The 14,097-nt window shown below is 37.3% G+C and overlaps 1 protein-coding gene across 6 annotated transcripts in view; it reads right to left on the bottom strand.

Moving 5' to 3' along the window:
* The window catches only part of SLC41A2 (solute carrier family 41 member 2), a 114,354-nt gene that overhangs the window by 59,204 nt on the left and 41,053 nt on the right, over positions 1–14,097 (bottom strand). For 5 of the 6 annotated variants that reach the window (XM_032836514.1, XM_032836510.1, XM_032836513.1 and 2 more), the window contains exons 3-4: positions 11,518–11,625; positions 73–144 (exon numbers count right to left, since the gene is read on the bottom strand). In XM_032836514.1, the coding sequence (XP_032692405.1) occupies positions 73–144; positions 11,518–11,625 (180 nt within the window). The remainder of the gene's footprint in view (positions 1–72; positions 145–11,517; positions 11,626–14,097) is intronic. The other variant, XM_032836515.1, reaches the window with a different exon arrangement.

Raw genomic sequence — 14,097 nt, forward strand, 5'->3', positions numbered from 1 at the left:
TATTCCACTCTTGCAAGTAAAACCCTAGATGTATAAACCCAAGACCTGTAAACAAACACATGCATCACTTACCTGCTTTAAAGCCAAGTTGCCAATTATGAGGTTCCACTTTTCAATGGGCGAATCCATCTTCCCAATATTTACCTGTTAAGATAGATACTTTCATCATGTATCACTGACTAATCTATACGCTTTCTCTGTTTAAATGTTTAAATAAGCATATTAAGTCTTAAAGCCAAAGATAACTCTTTAGCACATCTGATGAACGCACATTGTACTTTAAATATAATTCTGGATTCACCACCAGTCCTGTATCTCACATTTAGCTTGTCCAAGATGTTTAGAAAAATATATTTTTTAATTTAATTACTAGCTCACAAGAACTAGTGGACCAATCAGTCCACTGTTTACAATTAACATCATCAAATGTTAACCTAACATGCCAAATTTTGTGTACTGAGACCCAATATAAATAATTACACAATTTTGAGCTGCTGGCATTTTATGCCGTATCATGAAACTAATGTAATTTGAAGAATTACTGACCAGAAACCCCAGGATTAAACAAATCATTTATATGTACATAATTTATATTTGAGTCAAGACTAAAACTGTTAGCAATAAAAATTTCATTCAGTTCACATAAATTTTGATCGTGTACCTCAATATTAAAATTTACACAACTTTCTGCTAAATGGAAGAATACTCCCTGAAAAATTATTCAATTGCTCTATAAGCAAAACTGTCACTTTTCAACCATTTAGGATTCAAAACATGTATACCCAAATCTGTCGAGTTTTTCTAATGCAATCATTTGGGAAGCAGTGAACGATCTTTATTAATAAAAAACATACTGAGCTGCATTTCAATTATTCATCATCTGCTTGGTCATGGAAGACAGGTGAATGGGTGAAGTGGGAGATATGTAAGGGTTGTTATTTGTGGATAGTTTATGGACAGACTAGAGTTTCGCTCACTGGCTTCAAGCCAGCAGATTAAGTGCTACGTCAACATTCCCATTATCGATTTGGAAAACAGAATTCTCGAACCTCCCTCTGGGCTCCCTCTGGGCTCTAGACTCAAAGAGCCCAGCAATGCAAATATTAAGATTTTTCAGTTTTTCAGTATAATTATTCATGCTGTCTTTATTTACAGATTCCTTCCCTAAGCTGGGAAATATACATTATTCATGAAATTTGTGATTGTAGCTCCAACAACCTCGGGCTTTGCCTCAGTGAGTAATAAGGTACAAGCAACGTTTAAAGGTTTCGTGTTCAAGAAATAGGCATGAGAGAAATTAGTGTTATCTTTAATAACTTTTAGGAAGAGGTCTATAGGAAGCAATCTAAAATGATTCCATGAAACAGTATAAGATGTCAAGACCCCAGAACTGCTTGATGATCCGTAACGGCGAACAGTAGAGGTGAATCACACATATAGGAAGGTCTAGGAGAAGGTCAAGAAAGGTGAGTCACAGAATGAATAAATGCTATGAATTAGGTATGCTACAGTGCCAGATTCACTTGGTACCACTGCCACTAGTCCCCTTCTAAAGCCTGGAACCACCTTCCTCAAAATTCTCTTCCTTAAGCTGCAGGTTACAGTCTGCCAGTGACAGGACCTTGCCTAAGATTTGGAAGGCAGAAGCAAAGGAGAGACCATTATTTCTGTAAGGTCTTGGTAGTCAGACACAGTAGGCATCCAGAGGTCTACACTGCAATGCACCCATGTCTTTCTTCTCCTGCTCCAGTGTCTCAGGCTAGTGCTCTGACACCTCCCCCCATCACAGATCTTTACTTCTCCCACATTTGTGTAAGCCCAGATTGTTCTATCAAATTTCTTATTGCCACAGTATTTACCATGGCGGTTCTACTGACCAAACCCATTATGATAGAGAACAACGTCACACTATTCAATTAATCTGTTTTATAACTGATGAAGATCACAATTTCTAAGTCCCTTCCAGATCTCCAAGTCTCTGAATCTAGAGTCCTTTTAGTTTATCGTGAATAATAAATAGTAAGTTAGTGTAGGATGTGAAATAAAACATATTTTGCATTTATGAAATATAATTTATAGTGTGAAATCACACTATATTATGTGTAATAATATATTATGTGAAATAAACACAAAGTGGAATATATTCACAAATAATAATCACTTTTTTTAATAAAGCAAAGATTTTTAGAAGCAAGGATTTTATTTTATTTTTTTAAAGATTTTATTTATTTATTTGACAGACAGAGATCACAAGTAGGCAGAGAGGCAGGTAGAGAGAGAGGAGGAAGCAGGCTCCCTGCTGAGCAGAAAGCCCAATGCAGGGTTCAAACCCAGGACCCTGAGATCATGACCTGAGCCGAAGGCAACGGCTTAACCCACTGAGCCACCCAGACGCTCCCTGAAGTATTAGTCTTAAAATATGTATACATATATATGGGTGCCTGCGTGGCTCAGTTGCTTAAGCATCTGCCTTTGGTTTGGGTCATGATCCCAGGGTCCTGAGTTCTGCTGCTTTGGGCTCCCTGCTCAGCAGGGAGTCTGCTTCTCCTCTCCATTTGCCCTTCCCCCTCTGATTGAGCTCTCCTTCTAATTAATAAAGTCTTTTATATATATATATATAAATAAAATATGTGCTCCCCAAAAAGGGCATATAAAAAAATAAACCTGAATGTTAACTGTTGTTATTTCTGAATGACGGGCTTGTGGATAATTTTTATTTTCTTCTTTGTTCATTAGTGAATTGTTCAAATTTTTAGAGCTGAACATGTGGAACTGCTGTAATCAGAAACTATTTAAAAACACATAATTGGTAAATTTAAAAATTTGGCAACTAGAAAAGGAAATAGTCTTAGCTTTTTGCCTATGATTTCTTTCTTAAGATTCCCTGTCTGGGCACTCATTCACATATTTGTTTAATTCTTTGAACATTTTTTCCTTTAGTTCTTTGAACATATTTACACTAGATGCTTTGAAAGATTCTGCTAAATCCAACATCTGAGCCTACTTTTTTTTTTTTAAGATTTTATTTGTTTATTTGACAGAGATTGAGAGAGAGAGATCACAGGAAGGCAGAGAGGCAGACAGAGAGAAAGGAGGAAGCAGGCTCCCCACTGAGCAGAGAGCCGGATGCAGGGCTTGATCCCAGGACCCTGAGATCATGACCTGAGCTGAAGATGGAGGCTTAACCCACTGAGCCACCCAGGCGCCCCATCTAGCCCTACTTTGAGTCACTTTCCATTGAACTGAGTATGAATCTCACTATTCTTAAATATGAATCACAATTTTTTGTTTCTTGCTACATCTAATAATTTCCGGTTAAAAACTAGGCAGCATAATAATGCATAACAATGATTCCGATGATGTTATGTTTTTCTAAGCATTACTGGATTTCCCTTTCAATAGGCCATTAATTCCCCTAGACTCAAACTACAGACTATTGTCTTCTCACAGTATAAAGCAGTTCCTATCTTTGCTTCTAGTAAAGCTGGTTCTTTCACCTAGGAACTATTGCTTTGTAGCCTAGGCGTCTGGGGATCACCCCCGCACCTCTCTAAGTCTGATGGACAGCCAAAGATCTGAGCAGAACTTATACCCAGATTTTGGGGCTCATGATTTCTACTCTTCTCTTACTGTTGGGATTTCTCCATAAATTTCTACCTGCTGTTAGCTCCAAGCTCTGTTATCTAATAACTCAAGACAATAAAACTTCCACTTTTTGCCACTATACCTATGAACAAGTCACAAAAGGCATCTGGTCAAAAAAAAAAAAAAAAAAGCAAAAAACTCACAAATCTTAGCCAGTGTATTTGTTTATCAAGTACAGGCCCCTCTCATGTTTCCGTCTAGTTTTTTGGTTTTGTTTTTTTTGGTTTTTGGTTTTATTTTTTGTCAGACTCCCTGACCTCTGTCACCTCAGGCTGGTAAGACTGTGGGTTTTCTGCCACATGAGGTCCAGGGATTGGGGAAACTGCCTCAGGGAAGAAAGCTACAAACTTTGCAATCCTTACTCATTGTAGACATGGTCTTTTAAGGGTGAACTCAGTTTCTACCTGTTTTTGATCACTTTCTATTGCTTTCAGTTTGTACAGGTTCTCTAATTGTTAATCCTCGGAAGGGTTCACTCATTACTTCATTCTGCCATTAACTGGAATTAGAAACCTTATTATACATATTTTTACATGCTTGAAATATTTTATAAAACGTAACATGGCAAAATACATACAAACATACATGCATACACATACTCTAAAGCCTTTCTGAATGTGCAAGGGTGATGTCTATGCTCATAATCTTGATTGTGGGTTTCACACGTGTATCCCATGTATGAAAACTCAACAAATTGTGGACTTTGAATTTCAGTAGTCGATTTGTGTCAATTATACCACAATAAAGCTTCAAAGAAAGGGGCAGGTTAAAAATCTAGATGCCTGAAACAGTTTTAGACTAAACATAAGTAGTTCCACTCCACAAAGCAATGGCTGTGGGTTGGTATTTATAACATAAGAAACATACTCTAAAATTAAGAACTAAGAGGAATGTGTGGTTTCATTTGTATCTAACAACCAGACAAGAACTGGTAAAATTTAGAATTGTGCCAAATTTAGGAAACAATACTGAGAGTGTAACTATCTCAAAATTATGCCATAGTAACTAATATTATTACTTGGGGTTTAATTTTTCTTTATTTTAGAAGTTCTACAATGTGAACTAGAAGTGTAACTTAAAATTATTAGGGAAAGGTTTTGCCCAGTTTTTCACATTCTGGAACGTTAAGCTCAATGAAGGCAGGAACATTTTTTGTTTTATTTATTGCTGATTCCCTAGCACATAAGAGCACTTGGCATATTGTAAGGGTTTGGAAATATTTTTTGAATTAGTGAATTAAAAAGGTAGGATGTTACAAAATAATTTCAGAGAATCAAGAGTTCTCTGAGCAGACATTTGAGGCAACAAAAATCAGTTTTGGCTAAAGTGGAAAAGTGTTAATCAAACCGTGTTAGGTAATTTGCTCCAGAAAATAGATTTATAGGCTTTAAAAATATGTTGTCTTTAGGACAGTGGATGCCATTTTTGACTCTTTTATATTTAGCATCCAGAAGCAGAAAATTTTAGACCTCAGATAATAGAACCTAACCCCAACAATTTATAGAATCACTGTACTTGGATTCTTTTCTAATTATATACTACTGTTATATATCCACAACAATTATCTACCATAACATATATCTACTATTGAAAAGGTTAAAATCCAGGAAAAATTTTTGAAGTTAATCATTATAATTTAGAGATAAATTTTGACTCAAGTAAGAGGGCAAGATAAAGCTGATTTGAATTCATCATTATTAAATCTCCCTTGTTAAAATAGGAAACCTTCTTATTGAAATATCTTTTATCTGGGAACATTTAACCTTTACCTTTATAGAATAATAAGGTTTTTTTTTTTTTAAGATTTTACTTATTTATTAATTTGACAGACAGAGATCACAAGTAGGCAGAGAGGCAGGCAGAGAGAGAGAGGGAATCAGGCTCCTTGCTGAGCAGAGAACCCGATGTGCGGCTCAATCCCAGGACCCTGGGATCATGACCTGAGCTGAAGGCAGAGGCTTTACCCCACTGAGCTACCCAGTCTCCCTAGAATAATAAGTTTTAAAGACGACTGTCCTTCAATGATTGAGTGAGTAGCCTATATCTGATATTTCATGTCTTAATTTCTCTATATACTTAACCAAAGCATTCCTCACAATCCTATAAACTCATTTACCCTGATTCTCCTGCAGACAATCATACAAATGAGAAAAGACTCTTTAATGGAGCAAAAAGATTAAAGTAATCATAGCCTGGTCTTCTATAGCTATAATATTTTTTACTCCTACTTTTACAAGTGAAAATAAATACTACATAGGAAAATCCTAAAATTCAAAAGAATTATTTTTTGACTATAGATGAAAAGGCGGACTTTCGAATAGTACTTGTTTTAAGTTAGAAAAAAAATTATACTCATTGGCCCTTTTCCCTGGAACCAGGGAGTACAGGTAGGAATCTGCCACAGCAGTCCCAAATGAAGACAAGAGACAACTAAATTAAGGTAGTGGTAGGTGGGGCATAAGAGGAAGGGGAGAGGGATTTAGGTTAAACTGACAATCTAGACATTAACTAGATAGAAGGGAGGGGATGATTGGTAAGAAATACACAAAGCACAGGTAGAGTATGAGAAAGTAAAAAATTTAATTTTGAATGTAGTGAGTAGTGCAGACAATTGGAAATTCAGCTCTGGAGGTCAGGAAGGGGTTCTGGAGATAGATATCCAAGAGTTAGCAATTAGCAACGTGCAAGCAGTAGTAGGCTACATGAAATTATTGCCAGAGAACATGAAAACAAGGTACTAATGGTTCAGGCAAACCTCAGATCAAGATAAGCAAAGAAAAAGAAACCAAAAGAGTAGACTAAGAGGAAGTCATGAAAGAGTGGAAGGAAGACAGCATGGGGTCTCAAAGTCAAGGGTAACAAAAAATCTCAAGCAGAGACAGTCAGTGAAGAGTACAAGGAAGGGGAGGCTCTGGGGACTTTGCAATGAAGAAGTCATTAACCTAGGGGCTGCCTGCCTGGCTCAGTTGGTAGTTAAGCATCTGTTTTGATTTCAGCTCAGGTCATGATCTCAGGATCTCAGGACTGTGGGATTGAGCCCAAAGTTGGGCTCTGCACCTCAACAGGGAGTTTGCCTGAGAGTCTCTCTTTTTCCTTCTCCCTCTGCCCCTTTCTGTCCCCTCTCTTCCTCTCTCTGGTTTCTCTCCCCTCCTCTTAAAAAAAAAAAGAGTAAGTCTTTAACCTAGAGTTCCTTTAATAGTTGATACAGTATCAGAATTAGAAAACAGGTGGCAATGATTCCCTAGCACTCTGTAGGAATGGTAGTACTTCACCTAGCAAACATGAGATCAAATTGTCTAAGCATGAAAATACCATACACTAGGTGAATATAGTATGTTATCATAGCTTAATACCACAAGTTACTAGTTTTCCATCTACTAATTTGTTTACTTTTATCCCTCTCGAATCCTGAGAAAATTTCAAGTGACTACTCCTAGTATTTAATTTCAGCTAATCCATCAGGCAATCATGTCATCTCTCTCTGAAGATTAGTTCTGGACTCCCAATTATGTCTCACTATATCCACTGCTACCACCTTGACCCAAGCTAGCATCACCTCTAGCCTGTATTACTGCAACAGACTTGTCTCTCTGCTTTAGTCTTTGGCCCTCTGTACCTCTGTCTCAACACAACAGTCAAAATAATCTGTTAATATCTATCAGATCACAGCACTCCTCTGTTCAAAATCTTCCAATGGCTTTCCATTTCCCACAACAGGCAAAGTCCTTACAAAGGCTCACAAAGTCATCTCACGCCCTGTTATTTTCCCTCTCACTGGGTCCCCGCCCCACTGGCCTCCAGGTTGTTCATTTAACACAGTGGGTCTCAGGCTCTGACGTACATAAGAACAGCCGGTTAAATTACAGATTGCTGAGCCACACCCCCAGAGTTTCAGATTCAGTAGCTTTGGGGTGGGGCTGATAATTTGCATTGCTAGCAAGTTGCTAACAGTGCTTATCAGAGACCGCTTGTTGAGAATCATTGATCTAACAAATCAACAGCATTCCTGCCTCTGGCCTTTGACATTGACTGAGTTGTGCCTATCTTAAATAGCCTCAAAAAATAAAAAGGAAACAAATTAGTAGATAGAAAAGTAATAACTCACGGCATCAAGCCATGAAAACATAGTATATTCATCTAGTTTATGGTGTCTTCATTGCTTAGAGATCTAGGTAATTTCTTCAGTGTGTGACTCACATATCTTATCATCAGGGAGGAAATTCTCGATCTATGGAAGACATCAATTCCACCTCAACCTCCCAAAGACAGACCCAGCGAGCTCACTCTGCAGTCAAGACCTTGATTATCATATCCTCCCATGGGCTTTGCTTCTAATCAGCTTTGGACTTGCCCTCTCTTAAATATGAACAAATAAATGTAACCAGACATTTGATGGAAATATCTACCATAAAATATAAATGCCACAACACATAAAGTTCAAATTAAAACATGAAGATTAAATTCACCTTTATTCAATGTTAATGGTAATATAAGCAAATTAATTTGTAGCATATCCCTTATTACCTGGCTTCCCTATAGCAGAGCCTATTTCAAAATGGAGTGGCCTGTTCCATTTCTTATTTGAATCTAAACAAATACTGGAGAATGCTCAAGAATGTTCCTTTTCGAAATATTTTCTCTGAGATAAGCTAGCCAAAATTTCGGTTTTCCGGGCAGAGTTATCCAGTTGCTTAAAAGCTTGTATGCTTAACTATATTTATCAGAACAAAGTTCATTTTCCAACAAAATGAAACTAAAGCTACCTTGTAACTCTCATTCCAGTAACTTCCTTTTCCTTTAAATGTTGTCCGTTTTGTTTTTCAAGACCTCTTCCTTATTCCCCTCTCTGGCCATAAACCTCTTGGATTGAGTTTTACCTTCCTGACCCACCAGTTCTGCAAGCATAATGCAAATGCAGATCACTGGGGAAAAAAGATGGTATATGGAACGCATGTATATGATTTCACTAACCCTGAAAACATCAGTAAAGCCACATAAAAGGGTTTTTTTTGTTTGTTTGTTCTGTTTTTTAAGATAAAAGCTAGTGGTATAATGGACATTCTGGTGGAACACCAAGTGTGAAAATCAATATTCAGGTGACACCAAATGTAACCATTATATAATGAATATATGATGAATATCTTCTGAGATATTAGAATGTGAAATTTAATCAAATTTTTAAAAAATAGCATTACCATCTTAGTATTACATTTTTTAGCGATCATTTCTTAGCACTGAGAGCTACTAGGTTGATCCTATGGTCACTATACTTTCTATATGTAACACAATACAGATGCCCACTTTAAAACAAAGTCATTGGAGAATCAAGATTGGTTTGGGCTAGTTTTACCAATTTAGATACTTCTAAGAACAATGGTGTTACCAAATTACTGGACTTTCTTTCCTCTCACATAATAATTGATGAAAATTTGAAATCTCCTCTTTAATTCTTAGGTTTGGAGATTTGGTTGATGGTGACAGTGCAATTTCACTAAGTAGTTCCGTAAACTGAAGTTTTGTACATTGCTTGATGATGCTTTCTAAATATTTTCAGATAAGTCTAAGATTGCTGTCCTAACATATTTTTTTAAAATATTCTTATATGGACTTAATGGCTTCATAGGATTGCTTGAGAAAACCTGGTCTTTAAACCTTGGATCTAAAAGTTTAACAATGGAGCAATGTAAGTGGATTCCATGGCGCCAAAAAGTAATGAATTTCCATCTGTATCTATCACCAACACAGCTATTCAGTTTCTTGGTTACCTTTTGATATGCAAATTCCCCCCCTTCATAGATGGACTCATTCACTGTAGCACCTTTAAGCAAACAAAAGAACTTCATATACTAAATGTACTATAATTAGTAATAACCTCTGATAGCTTAATTTTTGACTTAAATTAAATTGGGTAGATGGTTCCCTGAAGTGAACCCCACTAGTGGCATGATTTTTTATTATTTTTTTATTAACATATAATGTATTATTTGACCCAGGGTTCAGGTCTGTGAATCATCAGGCTTACACATTTCACAGCACTCACCATAGCACATACCCTCCCCAATATCCATAACCCAACCACCCTCTCCCTATCCCCCTCCCCCCAGCAACCCTCAGTTTGTTTTGTGAGATTAAGAGTCTCTTATGGTTTGTCTCCCTCCGGATCCCATCTTGTTTCATTTATTCATTCCCTACCCCCCAAACCTCCCACTCTGCCTCTCAAATTACTCATATCAGGGAGATCATATGATAATTGTCTTTCTCTGATTGACTTATTTTGCTCTGCATAATACCCTCTAGTTCCATCCACGGTGTCGCAAAAGACAATATTTCATTTCTTTTGATGGCTGCATAGTATTCCATTGTATATATATACCACATCTTCTTTTTTTTTTTTTTTAAGATTTATTCATTTGACAGAGAGAGAGGAGAGAGATCACAAGTAGGCAGAGAGGCAGGCAGAGAGAGAGCAGGAAGCAGGCTCCCCACTGAGCAGAGAGCCTGATGCGGGGCTCGATCCCAGGCCTCTGAGATCATGACCTGGGCTGAAGGCAGAGGCTTAACGCCCTGAGCCACCCAGGTGCCCCAATATACCACATCTTCTTTATCCATTCACCTATTGATGGACATCTAGGTTCTTTCCAGAGTCTGGCTATTGTGAACATTGTAGCAGCATGATTTTAATCAATATAATTTGGTTTCACAATGGGGAACTCCCAACAAATGCTACAGTGAGAGAACAATGTCCTTTGGGCTTCTAAAAATAACTCAGAACCCTGTAGGGGTTTTGGTTTTAAAAACCTTCCTAGATGACAATTTAGCATATGTAGCAAAAGCTTTAAAAGAATGCATTTTTGGGGGGCGCCTGGGTGGCTCAGTCAGTTAAGTGGCTGCCTTCGGCTCAGGTCACGATCCCAGTGTCCTGGGATGGAGTCCCACATTGGCTTCCTGCTCAGTAAGGAGTCTGCGTCTCCCTCTCCCACTCCCCCTGCTCATGCTTGCTCTCTCTCATGCTGTCTCAAATAAATAAATAAAATCTTAAAAAAAAAAAAAAAGAATGCATTCTTTTCCTGAACAGTTACAATCCTAGAATATGTCCAAAAGAAATAAAAGAATACGGAACTCTGTGTATAAAAGTATTCGTTATAATATTGTTTATATAGCAAAACATTAGAAAGAGCCTATATATCTAATAATAGATTATGGACTGAATTATAGGAGAGCTATGTAAGGGAAAAGTACATAGCCAATAAAAATAATGGCATAGGTCTATAGTGATATAGAAAGATGATCATGGTGTATCTTCAAACTGATTATCACAGATTTTAAGAGAGTATATGCTATCTACATTATGCCTATCTGTAAGTATAGATAGCCAAGTACAGATGGCTATCTATATAGATAGAGACAGAAGGATCTATACCAAAATATTAATATATGATTTTATCTAGGTGAAGAATTTGAAGTGATTTTAAATTTTCTTCTTTGTAATTTTTTCTCTTTTCTTCAGTTTTTGCTACAAGCATGTATTACTTTTATAAGCACAAAAGGTTTAAATACCAGTCAACCAAACACTGAAACATAAAGAATCTCAATATCTAAACTGTCCCATGTCTTAAGCACTGATAACTGCTAGAATGCCCTGGAGTAAAATGAGGCAAGTATACTACTTCTCGGGATAAAGGAGGGCCTATAATTCACAAATTAGCCAACCTAGAAAACTTCTGGGATATTATCAACCATTACTACTTAGCATATCCCTGAGGTCCAGAAATTTATCAGATAGAGGGAAAAAAAAACTTTCTGATACAAGTTCTCCTTCTCAGAAACAGTATAGGTAATACACATACTTAGAGGTAGGAAAAAAAAACTTACTGCAGTGGATAATCTGGATGCCAATGTCATTTCCAAGTTCCCTTTGAGACCAAGAAGTGCAGGAACTAAAATGAAAACTTCTGTTACCTTTTTGAATACCTCCCAGTGCTGTAAGGGGAAAAAAAAAAAAGAATTTTCTGATACTCTTGAAAAAATACTTTAGAAAAAAGACGTTTCAAAAAATCTTAGCCTTTTTTCCTGCAATGGTGTATTTACATTTTGAATGACAACACAGGTCATTTAATCAGTGAACATTTAGCTTAACCCTATTCTCCACAGCTCTGAAGCCTTGAGTTGCTTTAGAAGATTGAGTTAAATTGGAAGTGATAGCTGATATAGTCACTACATCCCAAATACATCTAGCTTGCTACACGAGTGATACCCTTAAATTTTACTTTATCCCTTAATGAGGACAGGAGTCAGTTTAACTAGTAGTTAAGAGCACAAACTCAAGAACGAGACCATCTGGATTTGAATCTTGGTTCCAACACTCATTATAACAACCCCGCAGGAAAAGTCTAGTAATATTATATTATTATTTTATTTCACAGATGAAGAAACAAAGATTCAGTGAAGTTAAATGATTTTCCCAAGGCTAGAAGATGGGACAGAGGGGCGCCTGGGTGGCTCAGTGGGTTAAGCCTCTGTCTTTAGCTCAGGTCATGATCTCCGGGTCCCAGGAATGAGCTCCACATCAGGCTCTCTGCTCAGTGGGGAGACTGCTTCCCCCCCCTCACCTGCCTCTCTGCCTACTTGTGATCTCGCTCTATCAAATAAATAAATAAAATCTTAAAAAAAATTTAAAAAAGAAGAAGAAGAAGAAGATGGGACCGAGAATGAACCTTGGGAGTTCATCCTTGAGTCATCCCATGTTCTGGTCCCCATTTTAGGGAGTGAGGCAAGAGGCTGCAGTGTACAGCATCCATAAAAAAGCATTAAATTGGAAATTAGAAAATTTGTGATTCTAGGGATGGATCGATCACAACATAGCTGCATAATCCTGGATGAGTCATGTCTTTTGGATCTCCATTTCTTCATCCATGAAATGAAGATACTGTCTAACAGCCCTGTCTAGTCCTTGGGAAAATACCATGATAATGAAAATAACATGTTAAAGTACTTTATAAAGCGAAAGAAATCACTTAAAACAAATCACTTAATAACACAACTTACTACTTTATTAATGCCATTAAGAGGTGATTGTTCCAGTAAAAGACTTTATGGACTAACATTTTGATTTATGCCAAAAAATATCAAGAATGCAGCCTTGTCATTGATACCAAGACAGGTAAGAGAAGTAAAACTTAAGTCCATCAGATAAATGAAAGAAAAATGCAGTTTGTCCCCAGAGCTGCCCTAGAGGTTGTTTCAAATAGGTATAGAACTAGGACCTAAAGAGGTTAGGAAATGTTTATCAGATTGGTGTTTGGTAAAATCCTGGTTCAAAGAATATGCGAAGGAATCCTTCCAGGGTTCAAGTCAATTAAGGATGAGCCTAAAAAAAACCACTGGGGGCCCAGCTGATCCCAGACTTTTTAACCTGTCAAAAAACTAAGAAATAATCTTCCCATGTTTTACAGTGGGTTAAGAATTCTGCTGTGCTTGTGGGATATGTCTCCTTCAGAGGTTAAGAGTGGTGGTGGTGATGATGATGATGATGAAAGAGGTAATAATTATTAACAATATTCAACATCCACTGATTGCTTATGTGTCAGGCACTGTTTTCTTTAACTTTACTCATTTAAGCTTCACAACAGAACTATGAGATAGGGTCATTTTTAACAATTCAGGGATACATTTTACCTAGGTCATCATTTTAAGACATCTAGCTATATGACTTAATTTTAGAAACATGAGATATCCAGATCTCTCTACCAGTCTAGCTCCCACATGTCGTCACACTTTGGGTCTGCTGGGATGAACACCTTTTGGTTACTCCCATCCTTTCCAAGTTCGATTCAAATCAAACACTACCGTGAGAATTACTGTGAAGTCACCGTCACCTTAGATTGCTATAATAAGAACACTCCATTACTGATTTCCTATCTCATGCCAAATAAATTCTATATTCTTTTCCCTACATCTGCAGGGGTATGCTTCTAGAAGTTCCCAAACTTCCCCAGTTTTCATGACACCCCCTAGGGCAAAAGAAACACCTAAAAGTCCTATTTATTAAGTAGCTGGTCCAAACAACTTAACACATATTTATTTCCTAACAATTTTTTTTAAGATTTTATTTATTTATTTGTCAGACAGAGATCACAAGTAGGCAGAGAGGCAGGCATGGGGCGGGGGGATGCAGGATCCCTAATGAGCAGAGAGCATGATGAGGGGCTCAATCCCAGTACCCTGGGATCATGACCTGAGCCGAAGGCAGAGGCTTTAACCCACTGAGCCACCCAGGTGCCCCTACTTCTTAACAATTTAATAGCCATTTGTAGAAATAAAAAAAATACACTGAAAAAATATTTTACGTCAAATCACCATAATGACTTACTGAGGGGTATGTGTACCTGTTGGTCACTGCACAACTTCTCAAACCTTGGAACTGGACACTGTCACCTTCATTTCTTGTTCTAT

Source organism: Lontra canadensis, unplaced genomic scaffold, assembly GCF_010015895.1.
Source record: "Lontra canadensis isolate GAN:19392208 unplaced genomic scaffold, GSC_riverotter_1.0 scaffold93, whole genome shotgun sequence".
In the NCBI taxonomy this organism is placed as follows: domain Eukaryota; kingdom Metazoa; phylum Chordata; class Mammalia; order Carnivora; family Mustelidae; genus Lontra; species Lontra canadensis.